Source organism: Misgurnus anguillicaudatus, chromosome 21 (genome assembly GCF_027580225.2).
Source record: "Misgurnus anguillicaudatus chromosome 21, ASM2758022v2, whole genome shotgun sequence".
Lineage (NCBI taxonomy): Eukaryota > Metazoa > Chordata > Actinopteri > Cypriniformes > Cobitidae > Misgurnus > Misgurnus anguillicaudatus.
The window spans coordinates 64,496,644-64,512,182 of NC_073357.2; the positions used below are offsets into that span (position 1 = coordinate 64,496,644).

The 15,539-nt window shown below is 46.3% G+C and overlaps 1 protein-coding gene and 1 long non-coding RNA gene across 2 annotated transcripts in view; one reads left to right on the forward strand and one right to left on the reverse strand.

Moving 5' to 3' along the window:
• Positions 1 to 15,539, forward strand: part of LOC141353140 (uncharacterized) — a 238,177-nt gene that overhangs the window by 130,407 nt on the left and 92,231 nt on the right. The window lies entirely within an intron of this gene.
• The window catches only part of LOC129441002 (uncharacterized), a 31,121-nt gene that overhangs the window by 12,871 nt on the left and 2,711 nt on the right, over positions 1 to 15,539 (reverse strand). The window contains exons 4-6 of the mRNA XM_073859726.1: positions 10,659 to 10,733; positions 9,419 to 9,807; positions 1,581 to 1,584 (exon numbers count right to left, since the gene is read on the reverse strand). Coding sequence (XP_073715827.1) covers positions 1,581 to 1,584; positions 9,419 to 9,807; positions 10,659 to 10,733 — 468 coding nt within the window. The remainder of the gene's footprint in view (positions 1 to 1,580; positions 1,585 to 9,418; positions 9,808 to 10,658; positions 10,734 to 15,539) is intronic.

Sequence of the window (15,539 nt, forward strand, 5' to 3'; positions counted from 1 at the left end):
TTGGTGCAACTGTAGTGGTTGTTGGTGCAACTGTCGTGGTTGTTGGTGCAACTGTCGTGGTTGTTGGTGCAAGTGTCGTGGTTGTTCGTGCAAGTGTCATAGTTGTTGGTGCAACTGTCGTGGTTGTTGGTGCCAGTGTCGTTTTTGTTGGTGCCAGTGTTGTGGTTGTTGGTGCAACTGTCGTGGTTGTTGGTGCAAGTGTCGTGGTTGTTGGTGCAAGTGTCGTGGTTGTTGGTGCAACTGTAGTGGTTGTTGGTGCTAGTGTCGTGGTTGTTGGTGCAACCGTCGTGGTTGTTGGTGCAACTGTCGTGGTTGTTGGTGCAAGTGTCGTGGTTGTTGGTGCAAGTGTCATGGTTGTTGGTGCAACTGTCGTGGTTGTTGGTGCCAGTGTCGTTGTTGTTGGTGCCAGTGTCGTGGTTGTTGGTCCAACTGTCGTGGTTGTTGGTGCAAGTGTCGTGGTTGTTGGTGCAAATGTCGTGGTTGTTGGAGCAAGAGTCGTGGTTGTTGGTGCAACCGTCGTGGTTGTTGGTGCTAGTGTCGTGGTTGTTGGTGCAACTGTAGTGGTTGTTGGTGCTAGTGTCGTGGTTGTTGGTGCTAGTGTCGTGGTTGTTGGTGCTAGTGTCGTGGTTGTTGGTGCAAGTGTCGTGGTTGTTGGTGCAAGTGTCATGGTTGTTGGTGCAAGTGTCGTGGTTGTTGGTGCAAGTGTCGTGGTTGTTGGTGCAACTGTCGTGGTTGTTGGTGCAAGTGTCATGGTTGTTGGTGCAAGTGTCGTGGTTGTTGGTGCAAGTGTCGTGGTTGTTGGTCCAAGTGTCGTGGTTGTTGGTGCAACTGTCGTGGTTGTTGGTGCAACTGTCGTGGTTGTAGGTGCAACTGTCGTGGTTGTTGGTGCAACTGTCGTGGTTGTAGGTGCAACTGTCGTGGTTGTTGGTGCCAGTGTTGCGGTTGTTGGTGCAACATTCGTGGTTGTTGGTGCAACATTCGTGGTTGTTGGTGCAACTGTCGTGGTTGTTGGTGCAACTGTCGTGGTTGTAGGTGCAACTGTTGTGGTTTTTGGTGCCAGTGTCGTGGTTGTAGGTGCAACTGTCGTGGTTGTTGGTGCCAGTGTTGCGGTTGTTGGTGCAACTGTAGTGGTTGTTGGTGCAACATTCGTGGTTGTTGGTGCAACTGTCGTGGTTGTTGGTGCATCTGTCATGGTTGTAGGTGCAACTGTCGTGGTTGTTGGTGCCAGTGTAGTGGTTTTTGGTGCAACCGTAGTGGTTGTTGGTGCAACATTCGTGGTTGTTGGTGCAACTGTCGTGGTTGTTGGTGCAACTGTCGTGGTTGTTGGTGCAACTGTTGTAGTTGTTGGTGCCAGTGTCGTGGTTGTTGGTGCAACTGTAGTGGTTGTAGGTGCAACTGTAGTGGTTGTTGGTGCAACTGTCGTGGTTGTTGGTGCAACTGTCGTGGTTGTTGGTGCAACTGTAGTGGTTGTTGGTGCAACTGTAGTGGTTGTTGGTGCAACTGTAGTGGTTGTTCGTGCAACTGTAGTGGTTGTTGGTGCAACTGTTGTGATTGTTGGTGCAAGTGTAGTGGTTGTTGACGCAACTGTCGGGGTTGTTGGTGCAGGTGTCGTGGTTGGTGGTGCAAGTGTCGTGGTTGTTGGTGCAAGTGTCGTGGTTGTTGGTGCAGGTGTCGTGGTGGGTGGTGCGGGTGTCGTGGTTGTTGGTGAAGGTGTCGTGGTTGTTGGTGAAGGTGTCTTGGTTGTTGGTGAAGGTGTCGTGGTTGTTGGTGAAGGTGTCGTGGTTGTTGGTGCAAGTGTCGTGGTTGTTGGTGCCAGTGTCGTGGTAGTTGGTGCAACTGTCGTGGTAGTTGGTGCAACTGTCGTGGTAGTTGGTGCAACTGTCGTGGTTGTTGGTGCAACTGTCGTGGTTGTTGGTGCAAGTGTCGTGGTTGTTGGTGCAAGTGTCGTGGTTGTAGGTGCAACTGTTGTGGTTGTTGGTGCAAGTGTTGTGGTTGTTGGTGCAGGTGTCGTGGTTGGTGGTGCAAGTGTAGTGGTTGTTGGTGCAACTGTTGTGGGTGTTGGTGCAAGTGTCGTGGTTATTGGTGAAAGTGTCGTGGTTGTTGGTGCAGGCGTCGTGGTTGTTGGTGAAGGTGTCGTTGCTGTTGGTGCAACTGTAGTGGTTGTTGGTGCAACTGTAGTGGTTGTTCGTGCAACTGTAGTTGTTGTTGGTGCAACTGTTGTGGTTGTTGGTGCAAGTGTAGTGGTTGTTGGTGCAAGTGTCGTGGTTGTTGGTGCAAGTGTCGTGGTTGTTGGTGCAAGTGTAGTGGTTGTTGGTGCAGGCGTCGTGGTTGTTGGTGAAGGTGTCGTTGTTGTTGGTGCAAGTGTCGTGGTTGTTGGTGCAAGTGTCGTGGTTGTTGGTGCAACTGTAGTGGTTGTTGGTGCAACTGTCGTGGTTGTTGGTGCAACTGTCGTGGTTGTTGGTGCAACTGTAGTGGTTGTTGGTGCTAGTGTCGTGGTTGTTGGTGCTAGTGTCGTGGTTGTTGGTGCAAGTGTCGTGGTTGTTGGTGCAAGTGTCGTGGTTGTTGGTGCAAGTGTCGTGGTTGTTGGTGCAAGTGTCGTGGTTGTTGGTGCAAGTGTCGTGGTTGTTGGTGCAACTGTGGTGGTTGTTGGTGCAACTGTCATGGTTGGTGGTGCAAGTGTCGTGGTTGTTGGTGCAAGTGTCGTGGTTGTTGGTCCAAGTGTTGTGGTTGTTGGTGCAACTGTCGTGGTTGTTGGTGCAACTGTCGTGGTTGTTGGTGCAACTGTCGTGGTTGTTGGTGCAACTGTCGTGGTTGTAGGTGCAACTGTCGTGGTTGTTGGTGCCAGTGTTGCGGTTGTTGGTGCAACTGTAGTGGTTGTTGGTGCAACATTCGTGGTTGTTGGTGCAACTGTCGTGGTTGTTGGTGCAACTGTCGTGGTTGTAGGTGCAACTGTTGTGGTTTTTGGTGCCAGTGTCGTGGTTGTTGGTGCAACTGTCGTGGTTGTAGGTGCAACTGTCGTGGTTGTTGGTGCCAGTGTTGCGGTTGTTGGTGCAACTGTAGTGGTTGTTGGTGCAACATTCGTGGTTGTGGGTGCAACTGTCGTGGTTGTTGGTGCAACTGTCGTGGGTGTAGGTGCAACTGTCGTGGTTGTTGGTGCCAGTGTTGTGGTTGTTGGTGCAACTGTAGTGGTTGTTGGTGCAACATTCGTGGTTGTTGGTGCAAGTGTCGTGGTTGTTGGTCCAAGTGTCGTGGTTGTTGGTGCAACTGTTGTGGTTGTTGGTGCCAGTGTCGTGGTTGTTGGTGCAACTGTCGTGGTTGTAGGTGCAACTGTCGTGGTTGTTGGTGCCAGTGTTGTGGTTGTTGGTGCAACTGTAGTGGTTGTTGGTGCAACCGTAGTGGTTGTTGGTGCAACTGTCGTGGTTGTTGGTGCAACTGTCGTGGGTGTAGGTGCAACTGTCGTGGTTGTTGGTGCAAGTGTCGTGGTTGTTGGTGCAACTGTAGTGGTTGTTGGTGCAACTGTAGTGGTTGTTGGTGCAACTGTCGTGGTTGTTGGTGCAACTGTAGTGGTTGTTGGTGCCAGTGTCGTAGTTGTTGGTGCAACTGTAGTGGTTGTTGGTGCAACTGTCGTGGTTGTTGGTGCCAGTGTTGTGGTTGTTGGTGCAACTGTAGTGGTTGTTGGTGCAACTGTAGTGGTTGTTGGTGCAACTGTAGTGGTTGTTGGTGCCAGTGTCGTGGTTGTTGGTGCAACTGTCGTGGTTGTTGGTGCAACTGTCGTGGTTGTTGGTGCAAGTGTCGTGGTTGTTGGTGCAACTGTCGTGGTTGTTGGTGCAAGTGTCGTGGTTGTTGGTGCAAGTGTAGTGGTTGTTGGTGCAACCGTCGTGGTCGTTGGTGCAACCGTCGTGGTTGTTGGTGCAAGTGTCGTGGTTGTTGGTGCAACCGTCGTGGTTGTTCGTGCAACTGTAGCGGTTGTTGGTGCAAGTGTCATGGTTGTTGGTGCAACTGTAGTGGTTGTTGGTGCAACTGTCGTGGTTGTTGGTGCAACTGTCGTGGTTGTTGGTGCAACTGTCGTGGTTGTTGGTGCTAGTGTCGTGGTTGTTGGTGCAACTGTAGTGGTTGTTGGTGTAACTGTTGTGGTTGTTGGTGCAACCGTTGTGGTTGTTCGTGCAACTGTAGCGGTTGTTGGTGCAAGTGTCATGGTTGTAGGTACAAGTGTCGTGGTTGTCGGTACAAGTGTCGTGGTTGTCGGTGCAACTGTCGTGGTTGTTGGTGCAACTGTCGTGGTTGTTGGTGCAAGTGTCGTGGTTGTTGGTGCAACTGTCGTGGTTGTAGGTGCAACTGTCGTGGTTGTAGGTGCAACTGTTGTGGTTGTTGGTGCCAGTGTCGTGGTTGTTGGTGCCAATGTCGTGGTAGTTGGTGCAACTGTCGTTGTTGTTGGTGCCAGTGTCGTGGTTGTTGGTGCAACTGTCGTGGTTGTTGGTGCAACCATCGTGGTTGTTGGTGCAACCGTCGTGGTTGTTGGTGCAACCGTCGTGGTTGTCGGTGCTAGTGTCGTGGTTGTTGGTGCAACTGTAGTAGTTGTTGGTGTAAGTGTCGTGGTTGTTGGTGCAAGTGTTGTGGTTGTTCGTGCAACTGTAGCGGTTGTTGGTGCAAGTGTCATGGTTGTAGGTACAAGTGTCTTGGTTGTTGGTACAAGTGTCGTGGTTGTTGGTGCAACAGTAGTGGTTGTTGGTGCAACTGTTGTGGTTGTTGGTGCAACTGTCGTGGTTGTTGGTGCAACTGTCGTGGTTGTTGGTGCAACTGTCGTGGTTGTTGGTGCAACTGTCGTGGTTGTTGGTGCAACTGTCGTGGTTGTTGGTGCAACCGTCGTGGTTGTAGGTGCAACCGTCGTGGTTGTTGGTGCAAGTGTCGTGGTTGTTGGTGCAACTGTCGTGGTTGTTGGTGCAACTGTTGTGGTTGTTGGTGCAACTGTCGTGGTTGTTGGTGCAAGTGTCATGGTTGTAGGTACAAGTGTCGTGGATGTTGGTACAAGTGTCGTGGTTGTCGGTGCAACTGTAGTGGTTGTTGGTGCAACTGTCGTGGTTGGTGGTGCAAGTGTCGTAGTTGTTGGTGCAACTGTCGTGGTTGTTGGTGCAACTGTCGTGGTTGTTGGTGCAACTGTCGTGGTTGTTGGTGCAACTGTCGTGGTTGTTGGTGCAACTGTCGTGGTTGTTGGTGCAACTGTCGTGGTTGGTGGTGCAAGTGTCGTAGTTGTTGGTGCAACTGTCGTTCTTTTTGGTGCAACTGTAGTGGTTGTTGGTGCAACTGTCGTGGTTGTTGGTGCAACTGTCGTGGTTGTTTGTGCAACTGTCGTGGTTGTTGGTGCAACTGTAGTGGTTGTTGGTGCAACTGTCGTGGTTGTTGGTGCAACTGTCGTGGTTGTGGGTGCAACTGTCGTGGTTGTAGGTGCAACTGTCGTGGTTGTTGGTGCCAATGTCGTGGTTGTTGGTGCAACTGTCGTGGTTGTTGGTGCAACTGTCGTGGTTGTTGGTGCAACTATCGTGGTTGTTGGTGCCAGTGTTGTGGTTGTTGGTGCAACAGTCGTGGTTGTTGGTGCAAGTGTCGTGGTTGTTGGTGAAACTGTCGTGGTTGTTGGAGCAAGAGTCGTGGTTGTTGGTGCAACTGTCGTGGTTGTTGGTGCTAGTGTCGTGGTTGTTGGTGCAAGTCTCGTGGTTGTTGGTGCTAGTGTCGTGGTTGTTGGTGCAAGTGTCGTGGTTGTTGGTGCAAGTGTCGTGGTTGTTGGTGCAAGTGTCGTGGTTGTTGGTGCAAGTGTCTTGGTTGTTGGTGCAAGTGTCGTGGTTGTTGGTGCAAGTGTCGTGGTTGTTGGTGCAACTGTCGTGGTTGTTGGTGCAACTGTCGTGGTTGTTGGTGCAAGTGTCGTGGTTGTTGGTGCAAGTGTCGTGGTTGTTGGTGCAAGTGTCGTGGTTGTTGGTGCAACTGTCGTGGTTGTTGGTGCAACTGTCGTGGTTGTTGGTGCAACTGTTGTGGTTGTTGGTGCAACTGTCGTGGTTGTTGGTGCAACTGTCGTGGTTGTTGGTGCAACTGTCGTGGTTGTTGGTGCAACTGTTGTGGTTGTTGGTGCCAGTGTCGTGGTTGTTGGTGCAACTGTCGTGGTTGTTGGTGCCAGTGTCGTGGTTGTTGGTGCCAGTGTCGTGGTTGTTGGTGCAACAGTTGTAGTAGTTGGTGCCCGGGTCGTGGTTGTTGGTGCCACTGTCGTGGTTGTTGGTGCAAGTGTCGTGGTTGTTGGTGCAAGTGTTTTTGTTGTTGGTGCAAGTGTCGTGGTTGGTGGTGCAAGTGTCGTGGTTGTTGGTGCAACTGTGGTTGTTGTTGGTGCAACTGTCGTGGTTGTTGGTGCAAGTGTCGTGGTTGTTGGTGCAAGTGTCGTGGTTGTTGGTGCAAGTGTCGTGGTTGTTGGTGCAACTGTCGTGGTTGTTGGTGCAACTGTAGTGGTTGTTGGTGCAACTGTCGTGGTTGTTGGTGCAACTTTAGTGGTTGTTGGTGCAAGTGTCGTGGTTGTTGGTGCAACTGTGGTGGTTGTTGGTGCAACTGTCGTGGTTGTTGGTGCCAGTGTCGTGGTTGTTGGTGCAACTGTCGTGGTTGTTGGTGCTAGTGTCGTTGTTGTTGGTGCTAGTGTCGTGGTTGTTGGTGCAACTGTAGTGGTTGTTGGTGTAACGGTCGTGGTTGTTGGTGCAACCGTTGTGGTTGTTGGTGCTAGTGTTGTGGTTGTTGGTGCAACTGTAGTGGTTGTTGGTGCTAGTGTCGTGGTTGTTGGTGCAAGTGTCGTGGTTGTTCGTGCAACTGTAGTGGTTGTTGGTGTAAGTGTCGTGGTTGTTGGTGCAACCGTCGTGGTTGTTGGTGCAACCGTCGTGGTTGTTGGTGCAACCGTCGTGGTTGTTGGTGCAACCGTCGTGGTTGTTGGTGCAACCGTCGTGGTTGTTGGTGCAACCGTCGTGGTTGTTGGTGCAACTGTCGTGGTTGTTGGTGCAACTGTAGTGGTTTTTTGTGCAACTGTCGTGGTTGTTGGTGCAACTGTCGTGGTTGTTGGTGAAATTGTAGTGGTTGTTGGTGCAACTGTAGTGGTTGTTGGTGCAACTGTTGTGGTTGTTGGTGCAACTGTCGTGGTTGTTGGTGCAACTGTCGTGGTTGTTGGTGCAACTGTAGTGGTTGTTGGTGTAACTGTTGTGGTTGTTGGTGCAACTGTCATGGTTGTAGGTGAAATTGTAGTGGTTGTTGGTGCAACTGTAGTGGTTGTTGGTGCAACTGTCATGGTTGTATGTGCAACTGTTGTGGTTGTTGGTGCAACTGTCGTGGTTGTAGGTGCAACTGTTGTGGTTGTTGGTGCCAGTGTCGTGGTTGTTGGTGTCAGTGTTGTTGTTGTTGGTGCAACTGTCGTGGTTGTTGGTGCAACGCTCGTGGTTGTTGGTGCAACCGTTGTGGTTGTTGGTGCTAGTGTCGTGGTTGTTGGTGCAACTGTAGTGGTTGTTGGTGCAACTGTAGTGGTTGTTGGTGCAAGTGTCGTGGTTGTTGGTGCAAGTGTCGTGGTTGTTGGTCCAATTGTCGTGGTTGTTGGTGCAACTGTCGTGGTTGTTGGTGCAAGTGTTGTGGTTGTTGGTGCAAGTGTCGTGGTTGTTGGTGCAACTGTCGTGGTTGTAGGTGCAACATTCGTGGTTGTTGGTGCAACTGTCGTGGTTGTTGGTGCAACTCTCGTGGTTGTTGGTGCAAGTGTCGTGGTTGTTGGTGCAAGTGTCGTGGTTGTTGGTGCAACTGTCGTGGTTGTTGGTGCAACTGTCGTGGTTGTTGGTGCAAGTGTCGTGGTTGTTGGTGCAAGTGTCGTGGTTGTTGGTGCAAGTGTCGTGGTTGTTGGTGCAACTGTCGTGGTTGTTGGTGCAAGTGTCGTGGTTGTTGGTGCAAGTGTCGTGGTTGTTGGTCCAAGTGTCGTGGTTGTTGGTGCAACTGTCGTGGTTGTTGGTGCAACTGTCGGGGTTGTTGGTGCCAGTGTCTGGGTTGTTTGTGCAACTGTCGTGGTTGTAGGTGCAACTGTGGTGGTTGTTGGTGCAACTGTCGTGGTTGTTGGTGCAACTCTCGTGGTTGTTGGTGCAAGTGTCGTGGTTGTTGATGCAAGTGTCGTGGTTGTTGGTGCAACTGTTGTGGTTGTTGGTGCAACTGTAGTGGTTGTTGGTGCAAGTGTCGTGGTTGTTGGTGCAAGTGTCGTGGTTGTTGATGCAAGTGTCGTGGTTGTTGGTGCAACTGTCATGGTTGTTGGTGCAACTGTTGTGGTAGTTTTTGCAATTGTTGTGGTTGTTGGTGCAACTGTGGTGGTTGAGGGTGCAACTGTAGTGGTTGTTGGTGCCAGTGTTGTGGTTGTTGGTGCAACTCTAGTGGTGGTTGGTGCAACATTCGTGGTTGTTGGTGCAACTCTCGTGGTTGTTGGTGCAAGTGTCGTGGTTGTTGGTGCAACTGTCGTGGTTGTTGGTGCAACTGTCATGGTTGTAGGTGCAACTGTCGTGGTTGTAGGTGCAACTGTCGTGGTTGTTGGTGCCAGTGTTGTGGTTGTTGGTGCAACCGTAGTGGTTGTTGGTGCAACCGTAGTGGTTGTTGGTGCAAGTGTCGTGGTTGTTGGTGCAACTGTCGTGGTTGTTGGTGCAGCTGTCGTGGTTGTAGGTGAAATTGTAGTGGTTGTTGGTGCAACTGTAGTGGTTGTTGGTGCAACTGTTATGGTTGTATTTGCAACTGTTGTGGTTGTTGGTGCAACTGTCGTGGTTGTAGGTGCAACTATTGTGGTTGTTGGTGCCAGTGTCGTGGTTGTTGGTGTCAGTGTTGTGGTTGTTGGTGCAACTGTCATGGTTGTTGGTGCAATGCTCATGGTTGTTGGTGCAAGTGTGGTGGTTGTTGGTGCAAGTGTCGTGGTTGTTGGTGCAAGTGTCGTGGTTGTTGGTGCAACTGTCGTGGTTGTTGGTGCAACTGTCGTGGTTGTTGGTGCAAGTGTCGTGGTTGTTGGTGCAACTGTCGTGGTTGTTGGTGCAACTGTCGTGGTTGTTGGTGCAACTGTCGTGGTTGTTGGTGCAAGTGTCGTGGTTGTTGGTGCAACTGTAGTGGTTGTTGGTTCAACTGTCATGGTTGTTGGTGCAACTGTCGTGGTGGTTGGTGCAACTGTAGTGGTTGTTGGTGCAACTGTAGTGGTTGTTGGTGCAACTGTAGTGGTTGTTGGTGCAACTGTCGTGGTTGTTGGTGCAACTGTCGTGGTTGTTGGTGCAACTGTCGTGGTTGTTGGTGCAACTGTCGTGGTTGTTTGTGCAACTGTCGTGTTTGTTGGTGCAACGGTCGTGGTTGTAGGTGCAACTGTCGTGGTTGTTGGTGCAACTGTAGTGGTTTTTTGTGCAACTGTCGTGGTTGTAGGTGAAATTGTAGTGGTTGTTGGTGCAACTGTAGTGGTTGTTGGTGCAACTGTCATGGTTGTATGTGCAACTGTTGTGGTTGTTGGTGCCAGTGTCGTGGTTGTTGGTGCCAGTATTGTGGTTGTTTGTGCAACTGTAGTGGTTGTTGGTGCAACTGTCGTGGTTGTAGGTGCAACTGTTGTGGTTGTTGGTGTCAGTGTTGTGGTTGTTGGTGCAACGCTCGTGGTTGTTGGTGTAACTGTTGTGGTTGTCGGTGCAGCTGTTGTGGTTGTTGGTGCTTGTGTTGTGGTTGTCGATGCAGCTGTTGTGGTTGTTGGTGCTTGTGTTGTGGTTGTTGGTGCAGCTGTTTTAGGTGATGTTACTGCTGTAGTTGACCCTGTGATTGAAATGTAAATAAATGTTTATTATTACACTGTAAAATATGAATAATTTTATTCATATAGCGCTTCTTTACAGTTGTTTCTTGTACCAAAGAATCATCATATGAAATAGAAACAAAGAAAATACAGATAATAGCAAAGAAAAACACAGCGTGATTGTTTTTAAATATAGTTTAGCATGAAGTTTTTAAAGTTACAGGATGTTGTTACAGTTTTTCTGGATTCTCCCTTCATTCTCATAGATGATAATTATATAAGTTTGCACTAACCTGATCTCACAAAGTTCCGTGGGATAGTCACGGAATTTTGTCCTCATTTTCCGTGGCATTCTCACGGATTGGTTACTCAACTGCCTTTTCCTATTTTCAAACCATTTTCGCTTCGGTTTAGGGTTACATTTGGTCTATGTGTTAGTATGTCACTTTAACTATTGGTTTATACTATTTTTTCTGATTTATTCTTTTATATTTTTTTAAACTTTAAACAATTGTTGCCTGGCGTTGGGGTTAGATTTGGGTTTGGGTAGGGATGTCATTTCATGTAAATCTAACCCTAAACGAAGCGAAAATGGTAAGAAAATAGGACAAAACAGTTGAGTAACCAATCCGTGAGAATGCCACGGAAAAAGACAGTCTGTAGCAGGGCCACGGAAAAATGCGGAGATCCGTGAGAATGCCACGGAAAAATTAGCACAAAATGGCATAGTCACGGAAATTTGTGAGATCAGGTTGGTTTGCACACATGGTTTAAAAAATATTCAGCAACTTGTTATAGACAAAAACTTTTTAATGAATTTTTTAATGAATGAATGACTTTCCTTTGGTGGTGGTGTATGAGTGACACTTACCTGAGTTAGTTGTCGTATCTAAGTTTGGAGTTGATGTAGGAGTTGGAGTTGTAGAAAAGAATGTTGATGTGACCTCTGTTATGTATAAAACATTTAAAAAAAATCAATATTCATTTTCCTTATAAATATATTTAAGACAGTTTCACCTTATTGTTGGAACATATATCTGTATATATCTAACTGGCATGTTTTTACTTTATTAGCTTATTTATATTTATTATTCATATGAAGTCTCTTATTTGTTGTTATCATTAAAACTGATGTTAATGTTAAGTTTCATAGCTTAAATCAAAATTTTACATATAATCTTAAAACTGTAGTAAATCACTGCATTTTACTTTAACTGGATTTTTTGTGTTTATTTCATGTTGTACAGACATTTTGTAATATTAAAATAAATGGCTGTGTTTTACATCATAATTCTTTCGGTAATAAATAAAGCTAATCTCCGTTTCATGGTTGCCTTAACCACATATTTCATACTTTCAAAACAAAAACAAACAGGTTTTTTTGCATTTTAGATATTTTGTTTTTTTAAATACATTAAAATAAGAATAGCCAGGACTGCAGGTTTTGGTTAGACTGAATGACGACCTCAAGTACTCTGCATTCCATTTGTAATATAACTGGACTTGCGTCCTCCCGTCCTCAGGAGTTCATTCCTCCGTGTCTGAACTTGCAAGCCCGAACTATGAAAGATACAATTTGGTATTGATAAACGCCCCACGATTCACCCCCACCCCAAACACAGGGATTTATTTTTAAATGATTTAATAAAAGGCAAAACATTTTAATGAATGATTAGATGTAATGGTAACAATTTACCAATTTATTTGTTGACAAATAGTTAATGCATTAGCTAACACGAACTAATGATGCAATACTCCTAGAGCATTTATTAATCTTATTTCATGTTCAATTCAGCTTTGACTAATACCTTTAGTAAATTAAGCGCTTTAGCTGGTAAAGTTAATTAGCATTATGCACCATGAAGTAACATTAATAACTGTATTGACCTTAACAATAACAGAAATGAATACATGTTAAAAAAAACGATATTGTTCATTGTTTGGTCATGTAAGGTGATGCATTTATGTAATGGTTTTGTTCTGTGTTTACTTGTGTTCTGTGTATTTTTGTATTTTGGACTTTTATTTTGTCACAGTTCACACTTCCTGTCTTTCTGTATTTAAGCACTTCCTGTATAGCTGTTCCTGGCTGATTATTACATCGCCACATCCTGTCTGTATATCTGAATTTGTTACCTGCTATCTGTTAATCTGTTTATCTGTTACCTGTATCTGTTCCTGTTTTTGACCTTTGCCCAAGGCCGCCTTAATGCACGGGCTTACCTGGGCTGAAGCCCAGGGGCCTCCGAAGTTCAAGGGCCTCCCATGTTCGCGTTCATGATGAGCTGAAAACTTCATTTTGTTTTGTAACTTGTCATGTCTGCTGATTGGTCCGTTGTAACTTACCGTAAAATAAAATATCAGACGTAACAGATTTTTCTATTCCGCGTAATGTAATTAAGTGTGCGTTGTCCACTTGACCTTCCTGCATGTTAGACTGAGTGTGACAGAGAAACGGGAAATAATCCACCAACAAATGAAACAGTAATTTCTGAAATTTCATAATAAGCACCAGTGGGTGCCAAGCAGGTCTCTCTCTTTCGCGCGCATGCTCTCTCTCTCTCTTTCTCTCTCTCTCTCTCTTTCGCGCACATGCTCTCTCTCTCTGTGCTCGTGACGTGCAGCTGAGTCTCTGGCATGCAGAAGAAACGTTGCTGCTAAATAAAGAAAAGAGTTCCCGCACAAAATGCTGTTAGTTGTTATAGTTTACTCGCGTTTATATCAGTGACGTGTGCGCAGCTGGAGCGATGCAGTTTGACGCGACGTTAGCTCACAGTACACACATCTGTTGGTTTAGATTACAAAAACGACAGAGATGCAACGGTAAAGGTGCAAGTCTAGAAAGTAAAGAGCGACAAGACCATCTCAAATGATCATCCCCAAATAGCACCATTCACATTTATAATCTCCTTATCTAAAGATCTTATACAGGTATGTTTTGTGCATATTCATGCTTGTTCGTTTTACATGCTTATGTATGCATAAATACTAAATACAATGCATACTATATCTTCAATAGCCTACAAAATAAATAACTGATTAAAAAATAAGATTTTGTCTATAAAGACTTATCTTTTGTTATCATTAATGCATTTTCACTTTAAAACTAACTTTAACTTATTATATGCTTAAAACTGTGCTGAGCATTTGGTTAGTGAGTGGCAATGAATTTTCTGCAAATTTGTATATTCCAAAAACTATATAAACATAAAGCTTATAAACATATATACTTTCACACATTTTGGTTTTATTATCACCAAATGTTGCTGTGTGTGGTTGTTAAATAAAGTGTCTTGTGTTTATGCTCAAGTAGGCTCAGTGATATGTTAATAATGATATTATGGTGTTTTCTGGGTCAAAGAGGGAAAACTCACTGTTGTATGTCTCGAAAGAAACTAATGCATTTTGTAATGTAGATTACCTAGATATTACACTTAAAAAAACTATAAATCGAGGGTATGGGGGGCCTACAAAACCTCTCAGCCCCAGGGCCTCACATTAGGTTAAGGCGGCCCTGCCTTTGCCTGTTATCTGGATTTTGCCTGTACTGCCGCCTGCTAGTGATGGGCAGTCCGGCTCTTTCCATTGATTCGGCTCTTTTGGCTCAAGCGCTGGCTCTACATTTTAGTGATGGCAGTCCGGCTCTTTTCATAGATTCGGCTCTTCTGGCTCGGCTCCCTTAGAAGAGCCGGCTCCCCTGCATGCGTCTGAAGATTCGGCTCTACTCGTTCGCTACAAAGAATCAGCTCTTAGAGCCGCTCATTCGCGAACGACCCATCACTACCGCCTGCCCTGACACATTGCCTGTATTTGGATTCTGATTTTGGATTAACCCTGTTTGGATTTGGTTGAAATCTCATCTGATCTGCCCGAGTCATCTGATCTGCCCGACTCATCTGATCTGCCCGTCCTGCCTGATCTGCCCGTCCTGCCTGATCTGCCCGTCCTGCCTGATCTGCCCGTCCTGCCTGATCTGCCCGTCCTGCCTGATTCGTCTGACCCACCTGATTCACCTGTCCTGTCTGAATCATCTAATTCATCTGACTCGCCTGATTCATCTGACTCGCTCGCTTCATCTGATTCGTCTGTCCTGCCTGATTCACCTGTCCCATCTGATTTGTCTGACTCACCTGATTCACATGATTCGTCTGGCTCACCTGGCTCACCTGTCTTATCTGATTCACCTGGCTCACCTGATTCGTCTGGTGCACCATCTGAAATATCGCCACCTTGGACAGTGGAAGCTTTCCCAAGTTTTTTTTTGGGGGGGGGTAGTACCTGGACACAGGAAGGAGGCAGAGGACACCAAGGCGGAGGCCGAAGTGTGCTCGTACCCTTCCTCTCCTTGTGTTCCAGGCCTATTCCTGCTCCATAATATAGGTCCAAGCCTGCCCCATGACCCAGGTCCAAGCCTGCCCCATGACCCAGGTCCAAGCCTGCCCCATGACCCAGGCCCGCATCTGCCCCATGTTCCTGGACCATCCTGGCCATATGACCCAGGACCTCTCCTGAACTGCCCTGCCTTCTCCAAGAGCTCCTGGCCCGCCCGCCCACCCTCTATTGGACTGTATGTTTTGTTTGTTGGGCTCCGGGAGTCGCCCTTTAGAGGGGGGGTTCTGTAATGGTTTTGTTCTGTGTTTACTTGTGTTCTGTGTATTTTTGTATTTTGGACTTTTATTTTGATACCCTGCTCTGTTCTGACTTTTATTTTGATATTCATCATGCCATGTCACAGTTCACACTTCCTGTCTGTCTGTATTTAAGCACTTCTTGTATAGCTGTTCCTGGCTGATTATTACATTGCCCCAACCTGTCTGTATATCTGAATTTGTTACCTGCTATCTGTTAATCTGTTTATCTGTTACCTGTATCTGTTCCTGTTTTTGACCTTTGCCTGTTATCTGGATTTTGCCTGTACTGCCGCCTGCCCTGACACATTGCCTGTATTTGGATTCTGATTTTGGATTAACCCTGTTTGGATTTGGTTGCTGGCCCTTTATGGGATTTTACAATAAACACCTTTTGCACATGGATTCACATCTTCATCGCTTTCTTTAAAGCACCCCGTTACAATTTACTAATGTTTACTAATAAAAAATTATTGTAAAGTATTACAGACCTAATAAATTAATACATATAATACACAACATTTTAAACATATTTTGTCAATTGAAGGAGTCTCAGTGCTTTAGTTGTCTGTTTTGTCCTTTCAGTCTGTCTGTCTGTCTGTCTGTCTGCTTTCTTGTTGTTTGTCTTGTTTCTTCTTTAATATTAAATGTTTCTCTCCTGTTGTTGATCAACCCTTCTTTGACTATTCTCTTATTTTATATTATTGTATATTTTTATATGTTGCTTATCTAAGTTTGTCAAAGTCATCCGTCATCTTCTTGTTTGTCGTCATGATATCTCTCCTCTGTTTTTCTTTCATGTTATTCATTTAATTGTCAGCTCTCTTTAAATGCTTTATGCATGTGTTTCGGACCATTTTTTTCTTATTATAAATAACGTGATTAAAGTTATTTAATATGATTAAAACAACAAACTTACAAAGTGACATTGTAGACTGTGAAAATTAAAGTTTAGAATAAGCTCATCGAGTAAATGAATAACAGCATTGCCACCTGCTGGCCATATGGTTTAACAGCACAACATGATGAAGAGAGGTTAGACCTTTTTTAACTTTTCAGAAAATCTGATTCCAAACATGATTGATTTTTATAAAGTAATGGTTCCCCAGTCAAAATGTTAATTG